At 52.9% G+C, this 24,610-nt stretch overlaps 11 protein-coding genes across 11 annotated transcripts; 6 read left to right on the plus strand and 5 right to left on the minus strand.

Moving 5' to 3' along the window:
- Positions 1-2,456: 2,456 nt before the first annotated feature.
- Positions 2,457-4,233, plus strand: ASPZODRAFT_130504 (hypothetical protein). The gene has a single exon (XM_022722520.1). It carries the CDS (start codon positions 2,488-2,490, stop codon positions 3,985-3,987), a length of 1,500 nt encoding a protein of 499 aa, XP_022582976.1. The 5' UTR covers positions 2,457-2,487; the 3' UTR covers positions 3,988-4,233.
- Positions 4,234-4,687: 454 nt separating this feature from the next.
- Positions 4,688-6,397, minus strand: ASPZODRAFT_130505 (hypothetical protein). The gene is made up of 2 exons (XM_022722521.1): positions 5,935-6,397; positions 4,688-5,844 (listed from the first exon to the last, which is right to left on the minus strand). The coding sequence occupies exons 1-2, from the start codon at positions 6,346-6,348 to the stop codon at positions 4,729-4,731; spliced, it is 1,530 nt and encodes a 509-aa protein (XP_022582977.1). The 5' UTR covers positions 6,349-6,397; the 3' UTR covers positions 4,688-4,728.
- A 210-nt stretch (positions 6,398-6,607) lies between these two features.
- ASPZODRAFT_14607 (hypothetical protein) lies at positions 6,608-7,368 on the plus strand (the record flags this gene model as incomplete). Its single annotated transcript, XM_022725137.1, has 3 exons — positions 6,608-6,891; positions 6,955-7,061; positions 7,121-7,368. The coding sequence occupies 3 exons, from the start codon at positions 6,608-6,610 to the stop codon at positions 7,366-7,368; spliced, it is 639 nt and encodes a 212-aa protein (XP_022582978.1).
- Positions 7,369-7,629: 261 nt separating this feature from the next.
- ASPZODRAFT_61865 (hypothetical protein) lies at positions 7,630-8,529 on the minus strand (the record flags this gene model as incomplete). The annotated part of the gene is made up of 1 exon (XM_022729020.1): positions 7,630-8,529. One exon carries the CDS (start codon positions 8,527-8,529, stop codon positions 7,630-7,632), a length of 900 nt encoding a protein of 299 aa, XP_022582979.1.
- A 175-nt stretch (positions 8,530-8,704) lies between these two features.
- ASPZODRAFT_130508 (hypothetical protein) lies at positions 8,705-10,694 on the plus strand. The gene is made up of 2 exons (XM_022722522.1): positions 8,705-8,907; positions 8,976-10,694. Exons 1-2 carry the CDS (start codon positions 8,830-8,832, stop codon positions 10,560-10,562), a joined length of 1,665 nt encoding a protein of 554 aa, XP_022582980.1. The 5' UTR covers positions 8,705-8,829; the 3' UTR covers positions 10,563-10,694.
- Positions 10,695-10,807: 113 nt separating this feature from the next.
- ASPZODRAFT_140765 (hypothetical protein) lies at positions 10,808-12,891 on the minus strand (the record flags this gene model as incomplete). The annotated part of the gene is made up of 3 exons (XM_022724691.1): positions 10,808-12,588; positions 12,655-12,748; positions 12,814-12,891. 3 exons carry the CDS (start codon positions 12,889-12,891, stop codon positions 10,808-10,810), a joined length of 1,953 nt encoding a protein of 650 aa, XP_022582981.1.
- A 536-nt stretch (positions 12,892-13,427) lies between these two features.
- Positions 13,428-14,396, minus strand: ASPZODRAFT_140766 (hypothetical protein; the record flags this gene model as incomplete). The annotated part of the gene is made up of 1 exon (XM_022724692.1): positions 13,428-14,396. One exon carries the CDS (start codon positions 14,394-14,396, stop codon positions 13,428-13,430), a length of 969 nt encoding a protein of 322 aa, XP_022582982.1.
- A 1,938-nt stretch (positions 14,397-16,334) lies between these two features.
- Positions 16,335-17,478, plus strand: ASPZODRAFT_62115 (hypothetical protein; the record flags this gene model as incomplete). The annotated part of the gene is made up of 5 exons (XM_022729049.1): positions 16,335-16,373; positions 16,432-16,476; positions 16,531-16,688; positions 16,786-16,842; positions 16,893-17,478. 5 exons carry the CDS (start codon positions 16,335-16,337, stop codon positions 17,476-17,478), a joined length of 885 nt encoding a protein of 294 aa, XP_022582983.1.
- A 438-nt stretch (positions 17,479-17,916) lies between these two features.
- Positions 17,917-18,579, plus strand: ASPZODRAFT_130514 (hypothetical protein). Its single transcript, XM_022722523.1, has 2 exons — positions 17,917-18,031; positions 18,107-18,579. The coding sequence occupies exons 1-2, from the start codon at positions 17,972-17,974 to the stop codon at positions 18,515-18,517; spliced, it is 471 nt and encodes a 156-aa protein (XP_022582984.1). The 5' UTR covers positions 17,917-17,971; the 3' UTR covers positions 18,518-18,579.
- A 244-nt stretch (positions 18,580-18,823) lies between these two features.
- On the plus strand, positions 18,824-21,573 carry ASPZODRAFT_130515 (hypothetical protein). The gene has a single exon (XM_022722524.1). The coding sequence runs from the start codon at positions 19,015-19,017 to the stop codon at positions 21,487-21,489; it is 2,475 nt and encodes an 824-aa protein (XP_022582985.1). The 5' UTR covers positions 18,824-19,014; the 3' UTR covers positions 21,490-21,573.
- A 199-nt stretch (positions 21,574-21,772) lies between these two features.
- ASPZODRAFT_61778 (hypothetical protein) lies at positions 21,773-23,781 on the minus strand (the record flags this gene model as incomplete). The annotated part of the gene is made up of 3 exons (XM_022729011.1): positions 21,773-23,219; positions 23,280-23,557; positions 23,617-23,781. 3 exons carry the CDS (start codon positions 23,779-23,781, stop codon positions 21,773-21,775), a joined length of 1,890 nt encoding a protein of 629 aa, XP_022582986.1.
- Positions 23,782-24,610: the final 829 nt, after the last annotated feature.

Raw genomic sequence — 24,610 nt, forward strand, 5'->3', positions numbered from 1 at the left:
CCCGACGACTTTCTCGATCAAGGACAGAATCCTTTGAGATTACAGCATGGAATATAGTACGATAGCATAACTCAAGACTGAGTCTCTACCTTGCATCTTGCGAGGCAAGATTTCATCAGATAAGAATCAAAACAAACCTAGGGATTCCAGATCATAAAGAGGGTCAGACTGTATACTCTCGAGCCTCGAGAATAGGGGCTTTAGTTTTGCGCCACTAGGGATCAATGGCCCAAGTCAAGGTAGCTTGCTATGTGGTAATCGCCCTTTGAAGCTCCTTTTGACTGAAGAATCGACCAGGCGAGTGGGAGGAACGATTCCATACAACTTTCTATCATTTACCACGACAGGGTTAGCCTCACTTTAGAGCTCGCAGTGTCAACTGTGAGCAGGGTTTGTCCTCCCCATATCAACTACTTGTCTCTCTGCCCCGCTGAATTCGGAACTACTGTAGCACGGGCGATAGTTCTCGCGTACCTCGCTGTTCCTCACGGTTGCGGTCCCTCCGTAACGTTGGTCGACAAGAGATCCTTGAGAGAAATACGGATTGCTCGGCGTGCGTTTGGAATCCCTGTTGTCGTGGCTCGAAGATATGCTATGGTTGGCTTTCGTCTCCATCGTTCACGGGATGGTGTCAGATGCCTCGCAGGTTGTGATAGAGTGAGGTCATTAAGAACCTTGTCAAGGAGTGCCAAAACTCCAAAATCCATTTAACTTAAACAGTTTCAGGATTTCAGTGACGAGGAAGAAAAGAAAATGGTTAAAATACTAATACTTGCGACGATTTGCGGTGTAGGAACCGGGGCAACTCTCCCAGGGCCTCCCCGAGTTATCACCGCCAGCACTTCTGAGCAACGCCGCAAAACTGGTTACGTCTACACTAAAAGTCTGGAGATTCCTAGACCGGCCGTTTGATTAAATGAATGAAATGATCCACTTCTACGGAGTACAGTGCCGAGAAAAACCATACCCTTCAACCTTGGATGTGCGGTCAGTTTGTGCTAGATCCAGGCAGTGGAATTTTTATTGGACGCATCTCGAGTTTGACGGCCACCGACTTAATACGGAGTATGTATCCACATGCGTGAATTTTGCCCATGGGGGTACATGATGTGGAATTACTCACAACTAGTGGAATGAAGGTTATTGATTGATGCTCTTTTCACCACTTTCATCTAGAACCGGACTGAGATTGAATACATCATCGGATAGAGAAAACGGGCGAACCATCTATGGTACAATTGTGGCGAGGCATGGTGGGACGATGGAAATGAATCAAAAATAGCGTGGGACGGTCCAGTAATGTACTCCGAATCCAGGGAACTCGACGATGGTGGGACAATTAATAATTATACTGACTAGCTAGCTAGGGGGTTACTATATGACTCAGACTGACCAACATCAAACATATGCCACGACTGTCTTGAGCTTTCCTCGGATACTAGTTTAGAATCTTCTGATCATTTATATGAATCTAAGGGCTTATAAGTTATGATAATCCATTCTAAATGGCACAGAAAGCAATGCGTCCCCTTTAGCCAAACACAACCATATGGATTCATTTACCTAAGGATTTACCACTCATGGCTTGTCTTTTACTGATTGATAGCCGAATCCAGAGCCGAGAGGGGAACCCGGTGACAAGACATCCAGAGTGGTGTGAACTCTATATCCAATACTACTGGATAGGTGATGGATGCAAAACCCGTACCCCTCACGACCATCCAGCCAATCACTGCTGGGTGGAAAGCTCAGAGCTCAAGCTACCTGCAAGCTACTGGGCCTACCAATGAGTCAATTCCACAAGCCTGAGCCGTTTTGATCGGAGGCAAATGCAATCCCAACTGTTTTCGGTCCGTCGATCGGCTGTTGGCCCTCGAGTGAGGAGCAATAGCCAAGACCCGAGGGGGGGCTGCAGCCGGGTGGAGCGCAGGACCTCGCATTTTACCTCATCGAAGACTAATAATTTCAAAATTTTCTCGCCCCAGCCATCCTGGCCTCCGTGCAAAGGCCTATCAGCTTGGAGGTGATGATCCGATCAGACGGATGTGACCGGGATGCTTCCCAAACAGGACTAGCACAATCAGATAAGATGGGTCGCCGAGCTCGGCAGCTTCTCGTCACCGAAGTCGGACATCACGTGATCACACGATAATCTAATCTGATCCGATCTCTTTTCCCTCCCAGCACCCCTCGAAGTTCCTCTTCTCCGTTTCTCTCCTCACCCGATGGTCCCTGCATCGACAGTCTATCGCCCACGCCGCCTCTATTCGCTCTTATTATTTACTCTTTTTATGCTAGGTAATTAGCAGGTCACGAGTTGATCAGAACTCGATTTTCACGCTAGTCGACTGGAGTGGCGTGATCGCAAGTTGGCCGGAATTCGCTGGCACGGTCGGTCGGTCTCATTCCTCTTTAGCTGGGCCATCCACGCACAACTCAGGACTGACTGGGCGTTAGTTATCTCCAGAAATATTGTCCACCGAAGCAATGGCCTCTCCCACAAACATATCAATTGCCCCCGCGGCGTCTGTGCCGCCCCTTGCGCCAGCGTTGGCGATCAAGCCTGTTGCTGCGACCGCGTCACCCGGCCCGGGCACACCCGGCTCCGTCACCTCCAAGGAATGGGTGATTCCTCCACGCCCCAAACCTGGCCGCAAACCTGCCACCGATACGCCGCCCACCAAACGCAAGGCACAAAACCGTGCGGCCCAGCGAGCGTTCCGCGAACGGCGAGCCGCCCGTGTGAACGAGCTCGAGGACCAGATTAAGCAGATCGAAGACGAAAATGAGGTCCATATCGCCGCACTGCAGGCCAAGATTTCGAACCTCTCCCAAGAGGCTGAACAATCCAGAACTGAAATGACATGGTGGCGGGATCGCTGCCATGCCTTGGAGAAGGAGGTTGCCGTCGAGCGAAGTGCCAAGGAGACCCTTGTCAAGGAGTTCAAGAGCACCCTTTCCGACAACAGTAACAACAGCAGAAATATTTCTCCAAGCCAAGATATTGTCCCACTCCCGGCCCGGTCGTCGAGGACCCGCAACGCCCAGATCGCCCGCGACATCAGGGACCAGGAGCGCAGGGATGCCACGGAGACCGAAGACGTTGCTATGGGCTGCGGCGATTGCTCTCACGCCCGCTGCCAGTGTATCGAAGACGCTTTTGCCATGAACGATGCCGTCTCTACTCGTGATTCGTCGAGCTCCAAGAACCAGCGCCCTCATTCTCGCAGATCGGGCATCCAGCGTATCGAACCGGAGATTAAGCCTGACCCCGAGGAGATGGAGATCGATTTCACCTCGAGATTCTCGACCATCCATTCTCTGTCTGAAGACCACACGTCCCTCGCCGTCTCCACTCCCGTTGACCCCTGTGGGTTCTGTCAGGACGGTACTCCATGCATCTGTGCCGAAATGGCGACGATGGACGAGCAACGCAGACAGAGAGACAGCTACGAAAACAACCGCCTCGCACCGATTCAGACCCTATCCGAGTTTACCCCCCCGCCATCCGACAGCGATGCCCGCTCAGAGGTGACTCTTCCGTCGATCAGTCAAGCGACTAATCCGTGTGCCAACGGTCCCGGAACCTGCGCCCAGTGCCAGGCGGATCCCCGGCGGACCCTTTTTTGCAAGACCCTCGCTGCCTCCCGGTCTGCGGGCGGCGCCGCGCCCTCAGGCTGCTGCGGCGGTAAAGGCCGTGATGGTGGCTGCTGCCAGACCCGTCCGACCAGCAAGAACTCTCTCCCCGCCGGCAGTTCGGCCAGTTCCCCTCTCACCTTGTCCTGTGCCGACACGTTCACCACCTTATCCCGCCATCCCAACTTCTCCCGGGCAACGGATGAGCTGGCCTCGTGGCTCCCCAAGCTGCATACCCTGCCCAACCCAAAGGACCTTGAGCGGCTTGGTAGCCGCCCCGCAATGGAAGTCGAAGCAGCGAGCGTGATGGGCGTGCTCAGATACTTTGATCGACGGTTCGCCGACAACTGATCAAAAACCCTCTTTTGTTTCTCTCTACCTATCCCCCCCGGCCCTTCTTCTCTGACACGCTTTCCCATCCATGCTTTCCTGCTTACGAATTTTCTTATTCATGATACCCATTTTCACCCTTTTCCACCTGATACAATACCACCGTCATCAGAACGGGTTTGTAAACCATACCCATCTCCTCGCAACCTTATCGGCTCCTTGCCGAGACGCGCGTCGTGAGATTGGGCTACTACATCTTCTATATGGGAGGCACTTTTGGATGATTAGACGGCGAAAAAAACGGCGCATGTTAGATGACTGATATGATGGTTTTTACCACACGGTCCAGTAAACTTGTTTCAGACTAGTTTTAGTTGGACATAGTGAACCAAAAAAAAGTGATTTCTCTTCTTATGGAATACGAATTCTAGTATTCTCTTCATGGAATACACCAATCATACTGCCATATTGTCAAGAAAAACGAGACCGATTAGTTTTCAAGTGTCAAGGGTTTGTATATGTACATGGTATGATAAGAAAGAATGGGCACAGCCAACGCCTTTTGCGCTTTTGACGGTATATAGATAGTAGATGAGAAGAACCCATAAGGCATAAGCACGGTTGAAAGTACTGGAGAGAAAGACACAGAGGGAGGGGGGTGGGTTATTGAATGCAGTATAACTGCATGACTAGTTTAAACTGATAGAATGTTGGGCACGGCGATGATGTGTATGTGTGTGTGTGTGTGTGTGTGTGTGTGTGTTAGAAACGCCCACTGCTCCGAAGGTCTTCGTCCGCTCCGCCCGCAGAGCCCAGCAGGCTGGCGCCCCAGATACCTGCAACCCCCCACATCCCGATCCGCCAGCCGCGGTACAGACCCTGGATGCCCTGGCCGCGCGGCCGGCGTTGCTGGTCATGTTTCGAGACGGACTTGCCGAGGAGCTCGCGAGCGCGCTCGTTTTCGGACGGCGCAGCGCGGGCACCTTCTTCGTGGACGATGCCCCACATTGTACTCACGATGCCACGGTAGGAGCGTGGCGTAGGGACGATGGTTTCGATGTCACCCACGGCCATGTCCGTGGAGGAAGAGGCAGACGCGGTGTGCTGTTGCTGAAGACCGGGAGAGGTGAAGGTAGAAATCTGGGCACGGCGCAGAACAGTCTCAAGAGGGAACCGGACGGCGAGCTCCAGGCCGGAGCTCAGGCAGGAACAGAGGTTCCACATGGACGGGTGAAGGACCGGGTCGATCGACAGGTAGGATTTCAAGAAGAGCGGGGCGCTCGTGGTGATCAGGCTCGGAAGACTGGAGTGCAGCACGGTGATGGGGACAAGGTGCGGAGGGATGGTGTGGTTAGGGGTTGGGATGAGTCTGATGGCCCGCAGGAGGGAGCGGGGGCCGTGTGTCGCGGACGTGAGGATGAGGAAAGTCCGCGCCGTGTCGATGGGGGAGAGGATGATGGCGGTCAAGGAGGTAGAGATGAATGAGAGAATGAGGGTGGCTACGGGCGACGCGACAGTCAGGATGTCCGCCGTCATGGATGACGCAATGTCTTCCTCCGGGAGGCCCACGATGGCGGACAGCAGACTGCGAATGAAGGTGTTGAGGGTCGGCAGGAGGAGAGAGTAGATAAACGTCGTATTGGTAGCCTTCCAGGGTGCGGTCGGGCCACTCGTCGACCACAGCTGCGACAAAACTTCCATCAACGAGGACGGGTTCTTGATCGTGAGGGCATGTTTCGCCGAGGACGGAGGGCCCGGGATGTACCCGCTGCGATCGGTGATGTGTCGATGCCTTTGAGACTTGGGCGTCTTTGGCGAAGCTGTCGTAGGGGCTGCAGATGTAAAATAATTGCTCTCATCGTCGGACGACAGGGAGTTCTATCTCATGCACCCTGAGATTAGTACTAAGTCTTGTCTTGTTCTACCTCCCCTCCCCTAACGAGGAGAGAGGACACAAAACCAACGCACCTCATCTTCATCTTCTCCATCTTCACGATATGAGTTCTTCCCAGGTTGCGGAATCGACCTCCGTCGATCGTCTCGCGCCCACTGCCCCTCCTCCTCGGCAGAGGGGACGACATACGCCTGCAGAATGGTCTTTGCAACGTCAAATGGCTGCGCGGTCAGCGCGCTCATGTACCGCCACAACGCCTTATCCACCACGTCTCGAAGCCATTCTGAGACCGACGGAGATGGATCCAGATAATCCGAATAGTCCAAGTCCGAGAGCAGGTTGCGGGCAGAGCCCCCGAAGACCTGGGCCGACGCTGGGCCGTCGGTGGCGGCCGGCGAGACGTGGGCAACGGACCCCGTCGACAGGCCGATCGGGGGAGGCACGTAGTATGGACGTAGGGGATTCGGGCCGTCGCGCGAGCTGTTCATCGTGCGCCCTGCGTATGTGTTGTGGAAGCAGTATTGCCGAGGGGGGGGGGGAAAGTGACGATAAGAAGGAAAAGCTGGAGCTGTTCGGAGCGGAGTTTTCTAAAGAAGCACGCCCGAATTTCCCGCGGACCAGTCACGGCTGACGTTTTTCCCTCTTTTCCTCACGACTGTTTTTTTTTTCTCCCTCGCCCAACCCCGCAAGTGCTGTGGTTTACTGTTGATTCCCGGGACTATTCTTGTTTCTAATTATTATACTGTCATGTCTTTTTTCAGAGAAGCTATTCAGCCGGTGCGCCGTGCAGTCTCTAGTACGTTGGCTATGGACCGCAGCGGCGCCTTACAGACTCGGAGGTGCCTGAGTCACTCTACGCGAGTGCGGGTTGTCCAGTCAACAGAGTCGAGGTTTATGCAGTCTCGGAATGGGAGGAACAGTGGGATTTGGAGGGAATTGAATGCGAATCAGTCGTGGTGTTCGCGGCGGTCGTTCTCTGCTACTGCGGGAGCCAGCCACGGGCATATCACGCCCCCAAAGCCCGGAGAAGAGTGAGTGGAGCGTTTCCTGTGATTTTTATGTGTCGCAAACGATGGTAGCTGACATGAGTTCAGGATCAATATCAGTTTCATCGATAAGGACGGAGAAAAGTGGGATTTCCAGGTTGCCGAAGGTGATAACCTGTTAGATATTGCTCAGGCGAACGACCTGGAAATGGAGGGTAAGATAATGAGATATCTGAGTCAAGAGACCTTGCAGAGACTAATGTGGATGCTATAGGTGCCTGCGGTGGTTCCTGCGCCTGTTCTACGTGCCATGTCATCGTCGAAGACCCGGATCTGTTTGACAAGATGGAGGAGCCGTCAGACGACGAGAACGACATGCTGGATCTTGCCTTCGGGCTGACGGAAACTTCTCGTCTGGGCTGCCAGGTGATCATGACCAAGGATCTAGACGGGATGGTGGTCCGGCTGCCGTCGATGACGAGAAACTTGCAGGCCAGTGATTTTGTCGAGAAGAAGAGGTAGCACGGTGGGCAATAGGGTAGTTGGGAAGGGGGTGGGGTGGTGTATGATTGGGATGAATATACTGTGTGGCTTTAGAAGGGGCAATGTGTAAGATATCAACTGTAATCATTCAATATGTGCTATTCAACTAGATATCAACTCCACTCATCAGAGTGACCTGACAAACTTTTTGGTAATATGCTCTAGAGTCGACACCACCAAAGGAATCCATCGCCAAACGCCAGAACATGCCTTGAAACACTTCTATATGACTTGGTTCTTTTAAGCCTCCTCAATCTGCAACGGCTTTCCCTTCTTCCCACTGATCAGCTCGAGGAAACCCTGTTTGCTGACCTCATTGACGGCCTTCTCACGCTCACCCATGCCGACCGTCCCCTTCTTGCGTTCCTCCCTGGCGGCCTGCTCGCCGCGCACCTGCGCCGCCCGCACGGCATTGAACAGCTTCACCACACCGCGCTGCGCAATCTTGCGCAGCCGTTTCTCCTCTTCGGCGACCTCACCCGCCTGTCCACTTTCAATACCCATCACGTCGCGCACACGACCCCGATCCAGATCTTCCTTCTTCTCAGCGCGCAACTTTGCGCGCGCCAGTGTCTCGAGTTTCTCGTCGGCGAAGTCCGTATGTGTCTGCGCGGCGGTTTGACTGCGGGATAGGACGGGGTCCGCTCGAGCCGAGTTGGGAAGCTTGGTCGAAAGAATCTTCGAGATAGACGTCGAGAATGCTGTCGGGTCGTTGCGTTTCGATACCTTCCGCCGATCGCTTTTCGCACCATCTCCGTCTTCATCGCTGCCATCGTCTGACTCCATCGATACATCATCGTCATCACTGGCATCCTCGTCGCCGTCGGCTTCGTCATCGTTGTCGTCGTCGCTCTCGCCAGAGCTAGGTTGGGGGTTTTCTGCATTGGATCTCTTGTTCGCACCCAGCGACTTGGTCTTCTTCTGCGCCGCCACCTTCTCCGTAGGACGTTTCCTAGGTCTCGTAGTCTCCTCTTCTTCCTCCGAATCCGCCAGATCCACGGCTTTGAAGTCTTCCTCTGCCTCGTCCTCAGAACTGCTGTGGTACTCGCGCTGCTTCCGCATCTTCTTCTGCGGCCGAGCAATCTTGCCCTGCATCCCCTCAAGCACCTTGCGTTTCTTGTGTGAAGTAGAAAGCCCCATATTGATCACAAACACACCTCAATTCCTTGTTGTGCGGTTTGCTGCTGCTCCTGCTGGGGTTGCTGGTGAATTCTTTCTTTTTCTCTTCGGGAGACTTTTTGGGCGGAAAGAGCAGTGCCGCCTCCCATTGGCTGAGATTCCTCCCCAGCACAACTCGCCCCTCCGCCGCACTCCAGCGTATTTGGCTTCTGCTGGAGACAAGACAAGAAAGAGAGCCTGCTGTTTGACAGAAGGGATTTATCTTCTAGCGAAATAGTTTCGGGCTCTTTTTATTTTTCTTTCTCTGTATAATAGCCCACCATGGTCCTTCAGGATCTTGGGCGGCGCATCAACGCCGCTGTCAGTGATCTGGCACGGTCCAACAACCTGGACGAGAAGGTAAGTTTAGGATTCTATTTTTTTCTTGGTCTGCATGTTGCGGGAGCAGGTTCTAATATTGGATTTAGGCATTTGATGATATGTTGAAGGAGATCTGTGCTGCTCTGCTTTCTGCCGACGTCAACGTCCGCCTCGTCCAGTCGCTTCGGAAGTCGATCAAAGCCAGCGTCAACTTTTCGTCGCTCCCTCCGGCCGTGAACAAGAAGCGGTTGATTCAAAAGGCGGTGTTCGATGAGCTGGTGGCATTGGTGAACCCTCATGCGGACCCGTACCGGCCCAAGAAAGGACGGCCGAATGTGATCATGTTCGTGGGTTTGCAGGGTGCGGGAAAGACGACGACGTGTACCAAACTAGCGAGACATTATCAGATGCGTGGGTTCAAGACCGCCCTGGTGTGTGCGGATACGTTCCGTGCGGGTGCGTTTGATCAGCTGAAGCAGAACGCGACCAAGGCGAAGATCCCGTATTATGGCAGTCTGACACAAACTGACCCGGCCGTGGTGGCCGCCGAGGGTGTTGCCAAGTTCAAGAAGGAGCGGTTCGATATCATCATCGTCGATACTAGCGGTCGTCACAAGCAGGAAGAAGATCTTTTCACAGAGATGACTCAGATCCAGACTGCCGTCACCCCGGATCAAACCATCCTGGTGCTCGACAGCACGATCGGCCAGGCGGCCGAGGCTCAGTCTGCTGCGTTCAAGGCGACGGCCGACTTCGGGGCCATCATTATCACCAAAACAGACGGTCACGCCGCGGGAGGTGGTGCCATCTCTGCCGTTGCGGCCACCCATACCCCGATTATCTATCTTGGTACGGGTGAGCACCTGATGGATCTCGAAAGATTCGAGCCCAAGGCATTCGTCCAGAAGCTGCTGGGTATGGGTGATATGGCCGGGCTGGTGGAGCACGTACAAGCCGTCACCAAGGACTCGGCCGCCGCCAAGGAAACATACAAGCACATCTCTGAGGGCATCTACACGATCCGCGACTTCCGTGAGAATATCACCTCAATCATGAAGATGGGCCCGCTTTCGAAACTCTCGGGCATGATCCCAGGCCTGTCAAATCTGACCGCAGGGCTGGACGACGAGGATGGTTCGCTCAAGCTCCGCCGCATGGTGTACATCTTCGACAGCATGACCACTGCCGAGCTTGACGGCGACGGCAAGATCTTCGTCGACCAGCCCAGCCGCATGGTCCGCATTGCCTTGGGGAGCGGTACTAGCGTCCGCGAGGTCGAGGATCTCCTCTCGCAACACCGCATGATGGCGGGGATGGCCAAGCGCGTCGGTGGACAGAAGAAGCAGATGCAGCGCGCCCAAAACATGCTCAAGGGCGGCAACAAGGAGCAGCAGCTCGCCGCCATGCAGAAACGCATGGCTGCCATGGGCGGTGCGGGCGGCGCCGGCGGTTTCCCCGGTATGCCGGGCATGGGCGACATGGCCAAGATGATGCAGATGTTGCAGGGCCAGGGCGGAGCCGGCGGCAGTGGCGGCGGTGGCGGACTCCCCGGTCTTGGAGGAATGGATCTACAAAGCATGATGAGCCAAATGAGTGGGTTGATGGGTGGTATGGGTGGTATGGGTGGTATGGGTGGTATGGGTGGTATGGGCGGTATGGGCGGTGGAGGCGGTGGTCGGGGGAGGGGAAGATAGACAAAAATCGTTTACTTTCGACCCTTTCCTTTTGTTTGTCACATAGTTTTATCATGTCTTATTCGCTCTCCTTGGCTCTGCTTGCTGTGGTCCCAAGTTGAGCGTGGTTCATGTCGGTTAGCATTAGTCGGTGCAGGCGTTGGGTGTTGTATTCAAATACCACTTCGAATATATGCCATACATGTAGCTACTGTAACTGTCTAGACGATTCAAATTTATTGTAAACTTTTCTAAAAGTGAAGAAACTACAATCTCTCCACACGCTCAAGCCTATCAAAATACTCGTAGTACCTCTCATTCAACCCTCGCCAGACTCGGAATCCAACCTCTTCAATCCTTCCAATGGTAGTCTTCAACAGGACGTCCCAGGCACTGCTGACTGTTTCGTCAAGCACGACGCTACCGGCCGGTAACCTGCCGGATGCGTGTTGAAGATGCGGAACGCTCAGCTTATACTTCCAGACGGGTTCGCCGTCGACATAAAGCGAGTAAGTGAGCGTCGAGCTAGGCGCCGTGATTCCCAACGAGGGAATCACGTCCCCATCCTCGGTGTCCGTAATCTCAATCATCCCGAACTTGCTGTTCCCGTCCGGGACGTACTTGACCGCCACATCCTCGTTGTCCGTCTGGCGGTACGTCCGTACAGGCAGGTAGAACATGTTCAGCGGGCCGACGCTAAATTCGTGCACGCCTTCTCCCGCCGTGAAGGGGGTGATGGCGGGAGCGTCTTGACCGTCCAGCTGCAGGAGGTTTGGGTCAGGAAACCGGGTGGCGCCGAACTCGTGCCGGTCGCCGCTGAGAAGGACCACGCGGACGCCCAGCTCCCGCTCTGCTCGCCACATGGCTTCGAAGACGGTACGACGCTCGTTGAGGAACCCGCCCCAGGTGTCGGTAGTGCCGACGTGCCAGTTTTTCGTGAACGGGACGCTTGACGCCACGATTTTCCACCGGACGTCTGAGGGCTCCGGTCGCGCCAGATAAACGAGGAGGGACTGCAGCTGGGCGGAGCCGAGTATGGTGGATTCCGGCTGGGCGGGCTCAGAGCGGTATGTACGCGTGTCAAGCATGAAGAAGGAGGCCGGGCCGTGGATGAAGGAGAAGTACGTCGTGTTTGCAGGCTCGGCGAAGGCCAGTGGCGGGATGGGCGGGTTGACGCTGACATGGTAGTGAGCGTATGGGTCAGCGGCAGCAGGATACGGCGCGGTTGTGTTGCCCTTGGACCAGTCGTTGGCGATTTCATGGTCGTCTAGGGTGTGCAGCCAGGGTAGATTGATTGCTGGGTCTTCGGCGGGAAGGGCCCAGGACGGCGAGGAGTAAACACGCCTATACTCGCTTCGATAGTGATCCCTCGAGGACCCGAATCGAAAAGGAACATCTACATAGATGAAGTCCCCCAGAAAGAGCATGAACGCAGGCCGGAGCACCGAGGGAAGGTTTGCGACAACCTGGGCCAATTGCTCAATACCGGGAATACGCAAAGGGTGCAAAAAGGGGCTGTAGGGGAAGTTGGCCTTGATACAACTCGATGACAGAAACGTCAGCCGTTTCGCTTCTTTCGACCCCGGAAGCGGTGCTGTTTGAAATGTTCCCGTGACGTTATTGGATAACGAATAACGATACTGAGTCGAAGGCTTCAGATTCCTGATCATCACGGGCGCGGTATAATCCGTCGTTGTGTCAAGGGAGTAGATGACCCCTTCTTCCATCCACTTATCTTGGTTGCTCTTTGAATCTTCTTGGTAGAACACAACCAAAGGCAACTGGGCGAGATCTGGCTCCCTGACAAGCAGGTTTGCCGTCGTAGGAGAGACATAGCCAATGCGAGCGAACGAAACATCAGCACTTGGATAGAAGACAAGACCACGAAGAAGAAAGTCCAATGTCAAGACTGCCAATAGAATATTGGTGAAAGCAGTGAGGCGAGTAACCGCCCTATATCTTGACGGAAGTCCCGTAATCAGCGATTTGATCGCTGATCGGTCGTCCTTCTTAGCATCGGAAGTTGTTGACCGCTTAGCTGAGCTCTCTGTAGATGAATATGGTCAACCTATTTTTCACAATTACAAAACTCCAGCTATACCATCAAACTCACTCTGGAAGCCTCTGTCCGCAAGGAGGGCGGAAAGCGATGTGAGATACACCACTAGCGAAGACAGAATAAGAGGTGGGAAGTGATGACCTGGTATCTAAACCCACAGTTAGCCTGTGATCGATAGTTCTTGGTAAATAAGACTGTTAAACAACTCCTCACCCATCGGAGAAAAACAACAGCAGTGATTCTGATGATGGCAGAGCTCGTCACAACCGCAACGCAATGAAACGAGACCATAGTGTTTCAACCGACTCTGACCGGGCTGTCTGAATGCCAATCTAAGATCAAGTCAGATCATATCGTTTCCCACAGCGACGCGGAACCGCAGATGATCCCTTTAGCACGAGACGACGTCGTCTTGAAGCTCTTCTGTATTTGCCTGAGGATGGAGTAGCTATGACGACATGCACGTGCTAGCCCGTTCTGTCGACATTTCAGTTCCGCCTTGGAGACCGCCATGGCCCTTCGTTTTGCTGTTCGACTTGCAAGTTCCTGTTTGTTTTTGTCTGTCCGAAGTGACTTTTGCATTGTGTGGATTACTCGCCTGTGTCTTTGTATACCCATTATTCAACTGCAGAAGGCGATGTGCTTCTGTTTAAAGCAGAAGATGGACTGTGGGGGACTAGTTTAGTGAGAAGGATCATGTTGTAAATCATGAAGAAGCTCAATAATGACGTTGATGCTAACTTTGGATGATCAACTCGGTCCTGTCACCGAAACAGCTATGTACACGATATGACGGGTAAAGCGGTATATACATGCGAATTTCGTCTCTACCTCCTATTCATCATGTCTCTGAAGGCGCTCACCAGATTGTTTGCCATGGAGTTAGGGGTGAGAAGCTCGCGCGCCGTGACCGCGACATCCTTCATGTTCATGCTCATGGACATCTCGGCAGCCCATTCCCACGGCTTCTCGCGCGAACCAGGCAAGGCGTTGAAATATTCCCATCCCATGACGCCGCCGAAGTTGGGGAATTGCTCGACCAGCAGGGCGAGGATGGGCCCGATCTTCTCGCGCGGAACGTACCCCTGCGAGCCGTTGCCCGGGTTGGTGAGCAGGCCGTAGACGACACGCTGGGCGGACCAGCCCTGGGCTACGATGGCGGCGTACATGCGCGGGTCCTCGGCGGGGCCCCAGCCGTTGTAGAACTGGGCGTTGTACCAGTCGATCTTGGCGCTGCGGGCCTGCTCCAGTTCGCGGTAGTCGAAGCCGGAGAGGTTGCCCATGCCCAGCAGGGCGGCGGCGACGGGGGTCAGCGTGATGATGAACGCGTCGCCCATGTCGGCCTTCAGGCGGTCGATCAACCGGATGATCCCCTGCAGAGACATGTGCTCCTCGACATCGAGGTCGAGCCCGTCCAGCCCGTGCCGGCGGACCATCTCCAGGAGAGGTCCGTAGAAGCTCTCAAACTGGGCGAGCGGACCATCCAGCCGGGCGTAGGTCCCGCGGGCCGCGCCGCCCAGCATGCCCATGACCTTGACACCCGCGCGCTGCACGATGGGTACTTCCTCCCACAGGGGGTCAAAGACCGGGTTGTCGGGCGGGTCGTCGTTGAGCGTGATATGGCCGGGCTGGGCGTTCAGATGAATCGCCGCAATGATTATATGCGTCACGCCCGTGTTGTTGTCCAGCAGCGGCCGCATGGACACATAGTCGCCCCGGTTTGGTCGGATGGTTTGGTGGTAGCAGATCACCCGGCGACGCTCCGGGAAATCCGGGCGCCTAGTCGTAGGAGGCATCGTAGGAATAGGTACTACTTCCTAACCAGTACCTTGGAAGAAGTAGTATTTATAACAGTACCACTGCCCTTTTGATTCGTTCACTAGTCGTCCTCTCGCTCTTGTTTGATCTGCATCTCGCAGATGACTAGACAGCCGGGAAAAGAGGCGGGCTCTGGCTCTTAATTAGTCGTCGCTTCTGGTTGCCCCGCAGATCAGCCTGATGAGGCCGCGTCAATCCCCTCAATTGGCAGCGAAGTCGGTAGATTTCGAGCGTTGATAGCTTCGACCAAGGTATGTCTATGACCCCCGGCTGTAGAAATAGACGCTCGGTATGTCTGGAGGCCGTAGGGCCAGCCTCAATCACTTACGGGGGGCTGGGAAGCCTGTGGGGGAGCAGAGGAAGTGAGTGTTGAGCCTGTGCTTAGTCATCACAGGCTATCAGGTGTCTGAAAATGGTGAACCTGAGGCATCTTTATGAGGCATCTTTATTGCTCTACTACAGAGTGCTCGGTATAAGAGGAAATAGCACAGTTTAGGTAGACATATGAGTGGTAGGTTATTAAACTAGAATACGCGTTATTGCTTCACTATCTACCTGTCTAGGATTGAACTCGCCAATTGCCTCCGATTTATATAGTTATCAGGTGCAAGAACGTATAGAGTGCCTAGTAGTACTCATCTTCACTAGATCACAGGCGTTTCTTTTAATCTCAGGTAGAACTTTTAGCATTAGTTATGTATGTACTCCGTAGTATTGACCATCACTAGGAACTCCTGCCTCAGGCACCTGCATGGTGTGCCACCTTCCTATTTAGGTAGACTTGCCAGCTAGCCTGAATTGTTTTAGCTGCAGTACCTTCAGGTGACCTTCGGACTAAGCCTCAATAGGCAGTCGGCAGCAAAGGGTTGGCAGCAGCAGACACTCTCGTCATCTTGATTTGTCTCCTGTCTTCCTCTTCCACCTACCTTCTTACGCCTTGCGACCTCTGTACCCTACCAAACAACCAGCGCCCGGCATAGCTACTTAGATAGTTCTAACTGGGTGCCCACTTCTTCGCATCGATGACGAGGCTGGTTCAAACACCGCCTTGTCTTGGCCTCGTGGGTCCATCTCTGGGCATACTACTAGAAGGCAACGTTAGTCAAGACGCTGGTTGATCAAGCTGTTACTCCGAATGAGAGTAAAGAGGAAGGATTATGACGGAGATCCTACATAAAGAGTCATCTTGAAGAATCGTGGAATATGTAGCCGGCCACATCAGGCAAGACGAATCCATGGGGAATAACTTGATCCTGGAAAAGCTGTGCTAATTCACACGGTGTACAGGGCATGGGCTGATCACTTGTCCTTTCCGTCCAATCCTTTCTTCATGGGCAACCGGACATGATTCGTACGATATTTGACGGGACGAACAATAAGCAAAAATAAAACTGTTGGGGTTTTTTGTTGGATTGGACTTCTAACGATCGAATATAGTAGTTACAGACAGGTGAGGACAAGTATAGAGGGAAAATCACTTCATCTCTTACAAGTCTTATCAATGAAGTACTCATCTCATCTCATCTTTTTTTTTCTGTCTCTTACTAAGTGCATGCCTTGGGTACTGACAGGGATTTGATCCATCAAGACAGCCAAAGACCAATCATCTGACGCAATGGGCATGCACGGTCGATTTATACACGAGACTATCAATAGCTAGCTAAACTGGCCTCTTATTACTCCTCCCCACAAGCTAGACGATCAATATTTCCCTCTCACAAACACAATGACGACTTCCAACCCCGATCCCAGCTCCGAATTCCTGGATCCTGCGCCTGTTGCCGATGTAAAGGCTTTCTCTGCCTCCTGGCTATAACCGCTATTAGTGAAGATGTTTGGCTGATTTCATCAAGGATGATGTTCATGCTCAGCAAGATCCAGATAATGACTCAGAGATTTCATCAGAGGCGGATTACATGTCGATCAAATCCAGCATCTTAGACTACCAATATGAAGTGTTACCCCTATCCCCTTCCTTTGACGGCGTCGACATCGGCTAAAAGATGGTCGTAGAACGGTCGTCGTTACCAGAGCTATCGCAGGGGTGAATACCTATTTGTATGTCGTATGTTTCGACCCTACATCTTTATAGTCTGCTCATCCATCTTCTAGCCGAACGACGAAGATGAACAAGACCGTATGGACTTTTTGCACCACATCTATGGAATGATCTTGGAAGGGCGATTGCACCTCGCGCCCATCGGAGATAAACCCCAGCGTGTTCTCGATATTGGCACCGGAACAGGAATCTGGGCCATTGATTTTGCCGAGTAGGTCAATTAATCTGCCTTCAATCACCATCAATCACGAAAAACTGTCCTGTGCTGTTATCTTGGGGAAACCGCCTTTAATATTTTATCTCTTCAGCCAGTATCCTAAGGCAAAGGTGATCGGGAACGATCTGAGTCCAATCCAACCAGATCGGTGAGGTTAAGATTGGTATCTGATGTAGCTCGAACTGACGGTTCTGCCAGGGTGCCGCCAAACTGCATATTCGAAGTAGACGACTTTGAGTCTGAGTGGGCATACAGCCATCCCTTTGACTATATTCATGGCCGCGAGCTGGCGGGCTCAGTGAAAAATATAGAGTGGCTGGCGAAGCAGGCATTCGAACACCTCAAACCCGGCGGGTACCTAGAGTTACAGTCGGTTGCCTTTAAACTGTTTACTGACGATGGCTCAATAAAAAGGGCTCCATATACAGTCCAGATGTGTGAGCTTGTTGAAGAGGCCGGGAAAAGGTTCGGAAAGTCAATGCACAACCTAGATGTATGGACCGAGGCAGTGGAATCAGCCGGCTTCAGGGATGTTGTCACCAAAGTCATAAATGTCCCAGTCAGTCCGTGGCCTAAGGACCCTCAGCAGAAAGAGATCGGCCGGTATTTTCAGCTCCAACAATCCCAGGCTTTTAGCACCCATCTTCCTGGTATTTTGTCTAATGTGCTGGGATGGTCAAGCGCTGAAGTCATTGTCCTTGGAGCTAGGGTGCGGAATGAGTTAATGGACCTCGGTATACACCAATACTGCAAACTGTACATCATCTATGGCAGGAGGCCTTAGACGAGGCTTATTTTCCTCGAACCGTTTATTCTCTTTTTCCCCGAGCGATCCCTTTTTGCTTAACCTGGTCTTTAGGGAGGAGTTTGGTCCAATTATCGGAGCCACCCTTCTGCAAGAACTTAGGCACACACTTAGAGAATGAATCCTATTTTCTCTCTACTGTGCAATGTGTCCCTCGTGTTCCTAGATTTTCTTCAAGCTTGATAAGCTCGTTGAAAAGGAACCTGAGCGGGGGGTCCACTGTTTCTTCATCTGGATCTGGCTCGACCAAACAATTGAAATATGCTCAACAAATGAAACCAACTCAATCAATACCTATGCGAGCGTAGGTATAGACTTTCCCGTATTGATTCAACAAATCAGTCTCATGTAAACATGTCCTCTTGAGATCTGGTAAGGGTCTCCAGCAACTCAACAGAATAAGTTATATAAGAAAGCCCTCTATGAAGCCAAAATTCAGTCGATTTATCCATTCCATAGGATGTACAAAAACATGGCCACCGGTATCATCATTGTGACGTCCAGTGGCTATAGAAGTGGGATGCTGCTTCATCTTTGTGGCGTATACCACTATATAAGAGAACAGAAACCCCTCAAGGAAAGAAATCTTTCATGAAGCGTGACTCACTATTTTGCAGGTAAAATGCAGTTCCTCCGCTCCATCTTCTCCTCCACTCGAGGCATCTCAACCATCGTACCCACCAACCATCCCAACCCGGGCAATTTCGCCAATCGACCCAAGTATGAGATGCGCGAGATAGCACGCAAGGGAGGGCAAAAGGGCGGCAAGGCAAAGGGTGTAGGCGGGTTTCACGACATGGATCCCAAGAAACAGGTAAAGTTTTCTCGAGGGTATGTATATCTTGATTTGATTGATGCTGACGACCTATTTATTGTTGAAAGCATGAGATTGCGTCTATGGGTGGTCGGGCGGTACACAAAGCAGAAGAACAGGGAGGTCATTATACGAGGGGAAGGAGAGGGGGGGATCCATCATATGCAGCGCCGGGGTTTGGAGGTGAACAAACTGCATAGTTGAATGATAGTAGAGAAGATGAATCGAAACAATTGAGATTCGATCCTTGCTCGTAGTCCGTATGAATTCTGAGATGGACGTTGAGTTAAGCAGGCTTGTCACTTGATCGACAAGTCATGTGATAGTGGGTTGGCTGCCCATCCTGCCTAAATAGGAAACCGCGTAGCACGAGGCAGTGCTTACTAATTGTTGACTAACAACTTGGCGCTAAACCCAATCAGGCACTCAGTAAACACTCCGATTGCTGCCTGAGGAACCGATAATAATGAGGCGCGCATCCGCCTCTTCTCCTCTCCTTCTCTCTCCCTCCTCCAACCCAGTGTTTATTATTCCCATTAACTATCCATCAGCTCATTGTTAACGACACTAACTGTGCCATCAGATAGGTCTATACTCTGTCTTTCTCCAGGCGACTATGCGCCATTGATATATCGAATGAGCTGTCCCCATAATTAGCTGACCCTCCCATCTTTACACCACGCGCGCGCGCAACTACCATCATGGCCGACTACTTCTCCTCGCCCTTCCCCACGACCCACGATACGATCGGCACCTCGACCCTTGCAACTCCTTACTTTATGCCCTCGTCTCCTCCACGGAGATACAGCGCCACCACGCTCGTCTCTCCGACTCGTACCAAAAGCGCCGGCTCTGATCGCGTGTCGACCCCCAGAGAAGCGCCTCTTCGTAGGAACAGCTCCAGAAGATCATCTGTCGCCTCTAATCGTGCGAGTGACCTCGATGCCCGTCTGGCGAATTACACTATCGATTTTAGCAATTTTGCCAGCACGCAGTTTGGCCCCGACGACAAGGATGATCTCGAACCACTTCCCGACATGACCTCTTTGCTTGAGGCGGACAAACTGTCGGATGTGGGAGGCCCGGAGGATTTTACCGTGAATATGGAGAAATATCTGTTTGGCAATAGTCAGGCATCCACACAGCAGGAGAAATTGGAGCAGGCAGAAGAGGCCACGGGGCAGGAGAGAGAAGATGATGCCGAAGAGGCAGAGCAGCAGGAAACATCCACCTTGCCCCCTCGTGCTATCGAAGATGAACCGGAGCTAGGGGAAGAGAGCGAATTCGGGCCGCCAGTTGATATGTCGACGCCGTCTCATCTCCTGCGCCGGTCAAGCGGGTTCGTCAAGGAAGTTACCCACCTCGAAGGAATCGAAGAAGATCCAACAGATGAGCCGGAGAGCCCAGCTCCCACTCCGTCCGTTCGCCGGCAAAGTGTCGGCCACACGCAAGGGAATCACAACGAGAAGCTGTACGAGGAGATGCGCCGGCAGATTGAGGATCTGAAAAAGACAGTTCAAGACAGGGACGAGCAGATTGCGAAGAATCGCAAGCGTGTTCTGGAGGCGGCCTCCGCAGCGGAGCAGATCAAGCATCTTCAGTCGGAGTTGCAGCGCAAGTCCACATTATTGGATGATCTCAATGCGAAACGGGGGGAGGAGTCTTTACTCCGCGAGCAGATCCAGTTGCTGCAGAAGCAGAACGCCGAGAAGGAGACGCTGTTGCACAAGTCTACAGTTGAAAAATCGGAATTCAGCGCCCTTCAGCAGCAGATCACCGATCTGCAGGCAGACCTGCGCACCCACAATACACAGCCAAGTCGGCAAGACTCAGAGCGGCTGGAGACAATCGGTTTCCTCCGTGCGCAGTTGAGCGCGGCCCAGGATCAGGTTGTAAAGAACGAATTTCACTTGGAAGACGCCTTGACAAAATTGAAGGAGGTGACAGCGGCGAAGGAGCAACAGCTACGAGAAAAGAATACGGAGATCGACACTCTCAAGGCGCAGGTCGAGGACCAGGCCTTGGACATCGAAAAGCTGGAATCGGATTTGGACCAAGCAAACGATGAGTACCAAACTCTCGAGGGCCGGTTTGCCTCTCTTGAGGACAAGAACCGGCCACTTGAAGAGAAGAATATCAGTTTGGAAGCAGATCTGACGCGCGCCCAGACGGAAATGACAGCCCAGCAGAACGCCCTCAAAGCGGTGGCCGCAGACTTCCCCATGGGGGCAGGCGGCGACACGTACACGGATATTCTCGAATTGATCAATAACCTTCACCAGCCCAACCACCCGGGAACCTCAGTGACACTACCCGTGGATCCAGTGAACTCGGAGATTGAGAAACTACGCGAGGAAATCGCCAATCTTCGAGCCCAGCTGAAAGAAGCCATTGCTGCCAAAGAGTCACTGGAGGAGGAATTGGGCCGTTCTCAAGACCAACTAACTGAGGCTGAATCTCTTGTCAAATCACTCGAGGGGGAGAATTCGCGCCTGACAGCCCGAGTGGACGATCTCAACGCCACCTTGAACAGAGTCCAGAGCGAACTCAGCCGCGTGAAAGAGGAACGGTCAGAAGCTCTGGCCACCATCGAGCGTCTTCAGGGAGAGAAAGTCCAACAGCCTAGCCCTCCGCCCTCGCCGCCAAACACAACGCACGGCGCAGCTTCGGAGAAAAGCCGCGAGGCCGAGCTGCAAGAATCCCACCAGGCACAACTCCAAGGCATACAGACAGCGCATGCCACTGCCGTATCCACGCTGCGTGCTTCCCATGCAGAATCAGCGCGCAAGCTTCGCAATCTCCTCGCCGCCGCAGAAAAGCGTGAGGCCGATCTCCGGTCCGCGCTGCAAACGCTCCGTCAATCCCAGTCCCAACACGATTCCCAAGTTGAATCGCTCGGCGTGGAGATCAAGAGACTCGAGACCATCATCGCCAGCAAGGAGGAAGCCGCCGCCGCCCTCGACCAGCGCATCGCCCGGTCCATTGAGAAACGCGAGCGCGAATGGGAGCGCCGCATCGACCTGCTCCTTAAGGAAAGGGACCGTATGGGCAAAGCCCTCCTCTGGACATGGGGGGAGAAGGAACTTCCGGGCGTGACGGAGCAGGAGTCTACGGCTGGCCGGCGCCATAGGCAGGGATACCAATACAAACATGCAAAGAGGTATGAGGAGGCTTAAAGAGAAGAAAAAGATTTCTGGTCTGGTATGCTTTGGTTACGATGATTATAGTTCTAGATAATGAAGTAATGACTTTGGGATACCTTTTTTTTAAAAAAGACTTGTAACTTCATTGAAATTCAATGGATTAATGAATGTTGGTATCATTATTGACAGACAGACAGAACACTACACAAATAAAAATACATCTGGTTGTAAACATACATGTGGTGAAGAGAAATAGTCCAGCTACCCCTCGAATGTCTAACAGGTTCCAAGTAGGTAAGAAGAGAGAAAAAAAAAGTTATGCACGAACACCCGTCCGGTTGACGCCGCGATAAGTCTTCGCGTCAAGTTCCGCAGTGTACATGTTATCCCCGTACTCGTCCACGGACAACCGCGTCGATTCCCGGATGCTATCCAGCGTGTTGAAGCCGCTCATTCCACCGAACGTGCTGCTGCGTGGCCGTCTGGTGCTTGGGTAGAGGAGCTCGACGTTGCTGCGCCGGGAAACGGGCGGAGGAGGCATGTGGCGGAAGGAGCCGATGCGCTGCGGTGGGCCGGCGTGGTGGTTATTACTATACTGCTGATGGTTCCGGTGCTGGCTCCGCGTATGACGTGGGATTTGAGTCTGGTCGAACTGGTAGAGGTCGTTCCGGCTGGGCTGAGTGGTGTGGAGAGTGCCAGAGCGACGGGGGCTCTGGCGCTGAAGCCGCTCTGTCTCGGCGAGATAGGAGGTGGCCGTCCCGTGGCTTGGAGCCCGGGCCAATGGGCGAGTCATATGGGGATTCGGGGAACCAGGAATGTAGTTTGGATGGTGAGGGTGATAGATAGATCGAGATGGGGCCACGTAGGAAGTCCGTGACCGGCGCACATGGAGTGGTTCCGGTTGTACTACTTCAGGCGCATCTGCAGAGTTCATGGTCATGGATCGTTCATGGGTCAGTCCCTGTTTCATGGAGGAAAGGCCTTTTCCAGACCTTTCAGCCTCGGGGACAGGGGCACTGGAGGCCGCTGATGCAGAGATAACAGGAGCTGCAACCGCCAATTGAGGTGCTGAAAAGCAAGTAGTTGGTGGGTTAGCGTTTCTCTGCGCTTCAGGGTCCGTCAGAGCTCGGATCTGCGGGTCTGCAGACAATGGCAGGGAAAATGGCAAGGCCTTCGGCAGAAATCTCCTGAGAGATGAAATAGAGGACTTGGCCCGTTTGTGGATGTACTTCTCTGGGATCGGGGGAACTTCAGGTGTCGCCGGCAATTCTGCGATGACTGAATGCGGCGGGTGATGGTCAATAATAGTAGACTGCCTCGTCACCAGAGTGGATGCACGAGACAAGTTGTGAAAGTCCGGGGCTATGCTCTGTTCGCTGGGAGACATTCGAGACGAAACATCGTCCGGGGAGATGACTGAGCGGTAGGAAACATCCCCACTGATAGAGGGCGGGTTTGTATTGATCCTTAGTTGAGGCCTGAGACATGCACTGCTGGGATAACGAAGACTTGGAGGCCGAATCGGGGAATCGCTAGCGGAAACATCACTGGAAGACCAGTACAGTCCACGGTGATTGGAGCCAAGATGTGGACGGCGGCAGAGATAAAGGATATCGTTCTTGAGGGTTTCGCTTTCCCAGCTAGAGCCGGATGAGACACTTCCATCTCGCATTCTCTGACTCTGCTTGTAAACGCCGAGTAGCGACACATCATATGGGCGATCGCACAGTTCGCGAGAGCAGAAGAAGCTACACACCGTAGCACTAAGAGCGATGCCAGTCAGTCGAGGCTGCTTTCGAATGTATATCGCGTGTGAGACTTACAATGATACCACGGCGACGATGATTACCGCCCTATGAAGCTCACAACTAGTCCCTGAGTCCCAGTATCCGGTACCAGCGCCCTCCGCAAGACAGGTAGGTCTCTGAGAGACGACGATCAACCCTGCCACACTAGCGGCCAACCAAGCGAGGATAGTGAATCGCAGAATATAAGTGCAGGCAGTGTGCAGCATTGTCTTCTGCATGCCGAATCCCGCAATTTGATTGTACTGCCATGCAAGTATACTATGCAGAACAATCAGGGGAACGGAAAAGAAGGACTATGAATCAAAGTATCAGTCTCGACGAAAACGTTGATTTGTAGAGGAGAAAATCGTACTGCGGCCAGGGAGAGGACCAAACTGGGCGTCATCTTCGAATCCACCTGACCGATGCCGTATAGATAGAGAACTAGGACCCATTCGATGATAGATTCTAACAGAATGCCATAAAGAGAGGCAAATATCACTGCTCGAGTCCGGGCTCCTCCTCTCTTTGAGATCATTGGCGGCTTGTTCGTCATATTTAAAGAGCCCCGGGGGGGTTAACCTAAGCCAGCACCTTCCCAACTGAGTTGAAAGCAGTTTAACACAGAATACTATTCATATAAAGTCAATTGTTGTGCAGAAGAGTATCATGAAAATGACGTCTATACCAAGAGCTTTGGTCAACCAAGGTCAAGTGCTAGTCAGGAAAAAAATTGAACATTCACTTGCAAGCGTGGTGGACTAAAAAGGTCATATAGATATCAAGCTTGGGACGCGTGAACGCGACCAGAAAAAGGCCAGAGGGATAAGAATGCATCCCTATGAGTGGCCGGCATTCAGGGAAATGACCCAGAATCGCGTCATACCGCCGCTCAAGGGACGAACCAGAGCGAGGATAAAGTCGTCCCTTCTGGAATGTCGACTCTAGTCGACACGCTGTGCGAAGGGGACGTGCACTATGCTGAACGTGTGGTGGCCAGAATGCGCGATGCAAGGGGCTCACGTCAAGACAGGACCTTATCCCTCCGCTTTGATCAAAGCGCTTCTCAACGAGGGAAGAGCAAGGCATCGGAGATTAAAAGCAGCTGGAATTCACATAGTACAATACACCCATCGATCGCTTCATCTGAAGGGAAGGAAGGTTTCACTTTTGTGAGATCATCACCCATCCACATCGATCATCGCGTGGGGTTGGAATTTGAGGGCCTGGACACTGAGTGCTGCCCCAAACCAAACTCCCCTTTTTTTCATCTGTCCCGATACCACATTGGACTAACAAAGATATTCAAAAACTCGTGCTGGGTACTGATGCTTCTAGCAGCAACAAGAATAACCAAGTGCTGATAA

This window comes from Penicilliopsis zonata (assembly GCF_001890105.1).
Source record: "Penicilliopsis zonata CBS 506.65 unplaced genomic scaffold ASPZOscaffold_4, whole genome shotgun sequence".
Classification (NCBI taxonomy): domain Eukaryota; kingdom Fungi; phylum Ascomycota; class Eurotiomycetes; order Eurotiales; family Aspergillaceae; genus Penicilliopsis; species Penicilliopsis zonata.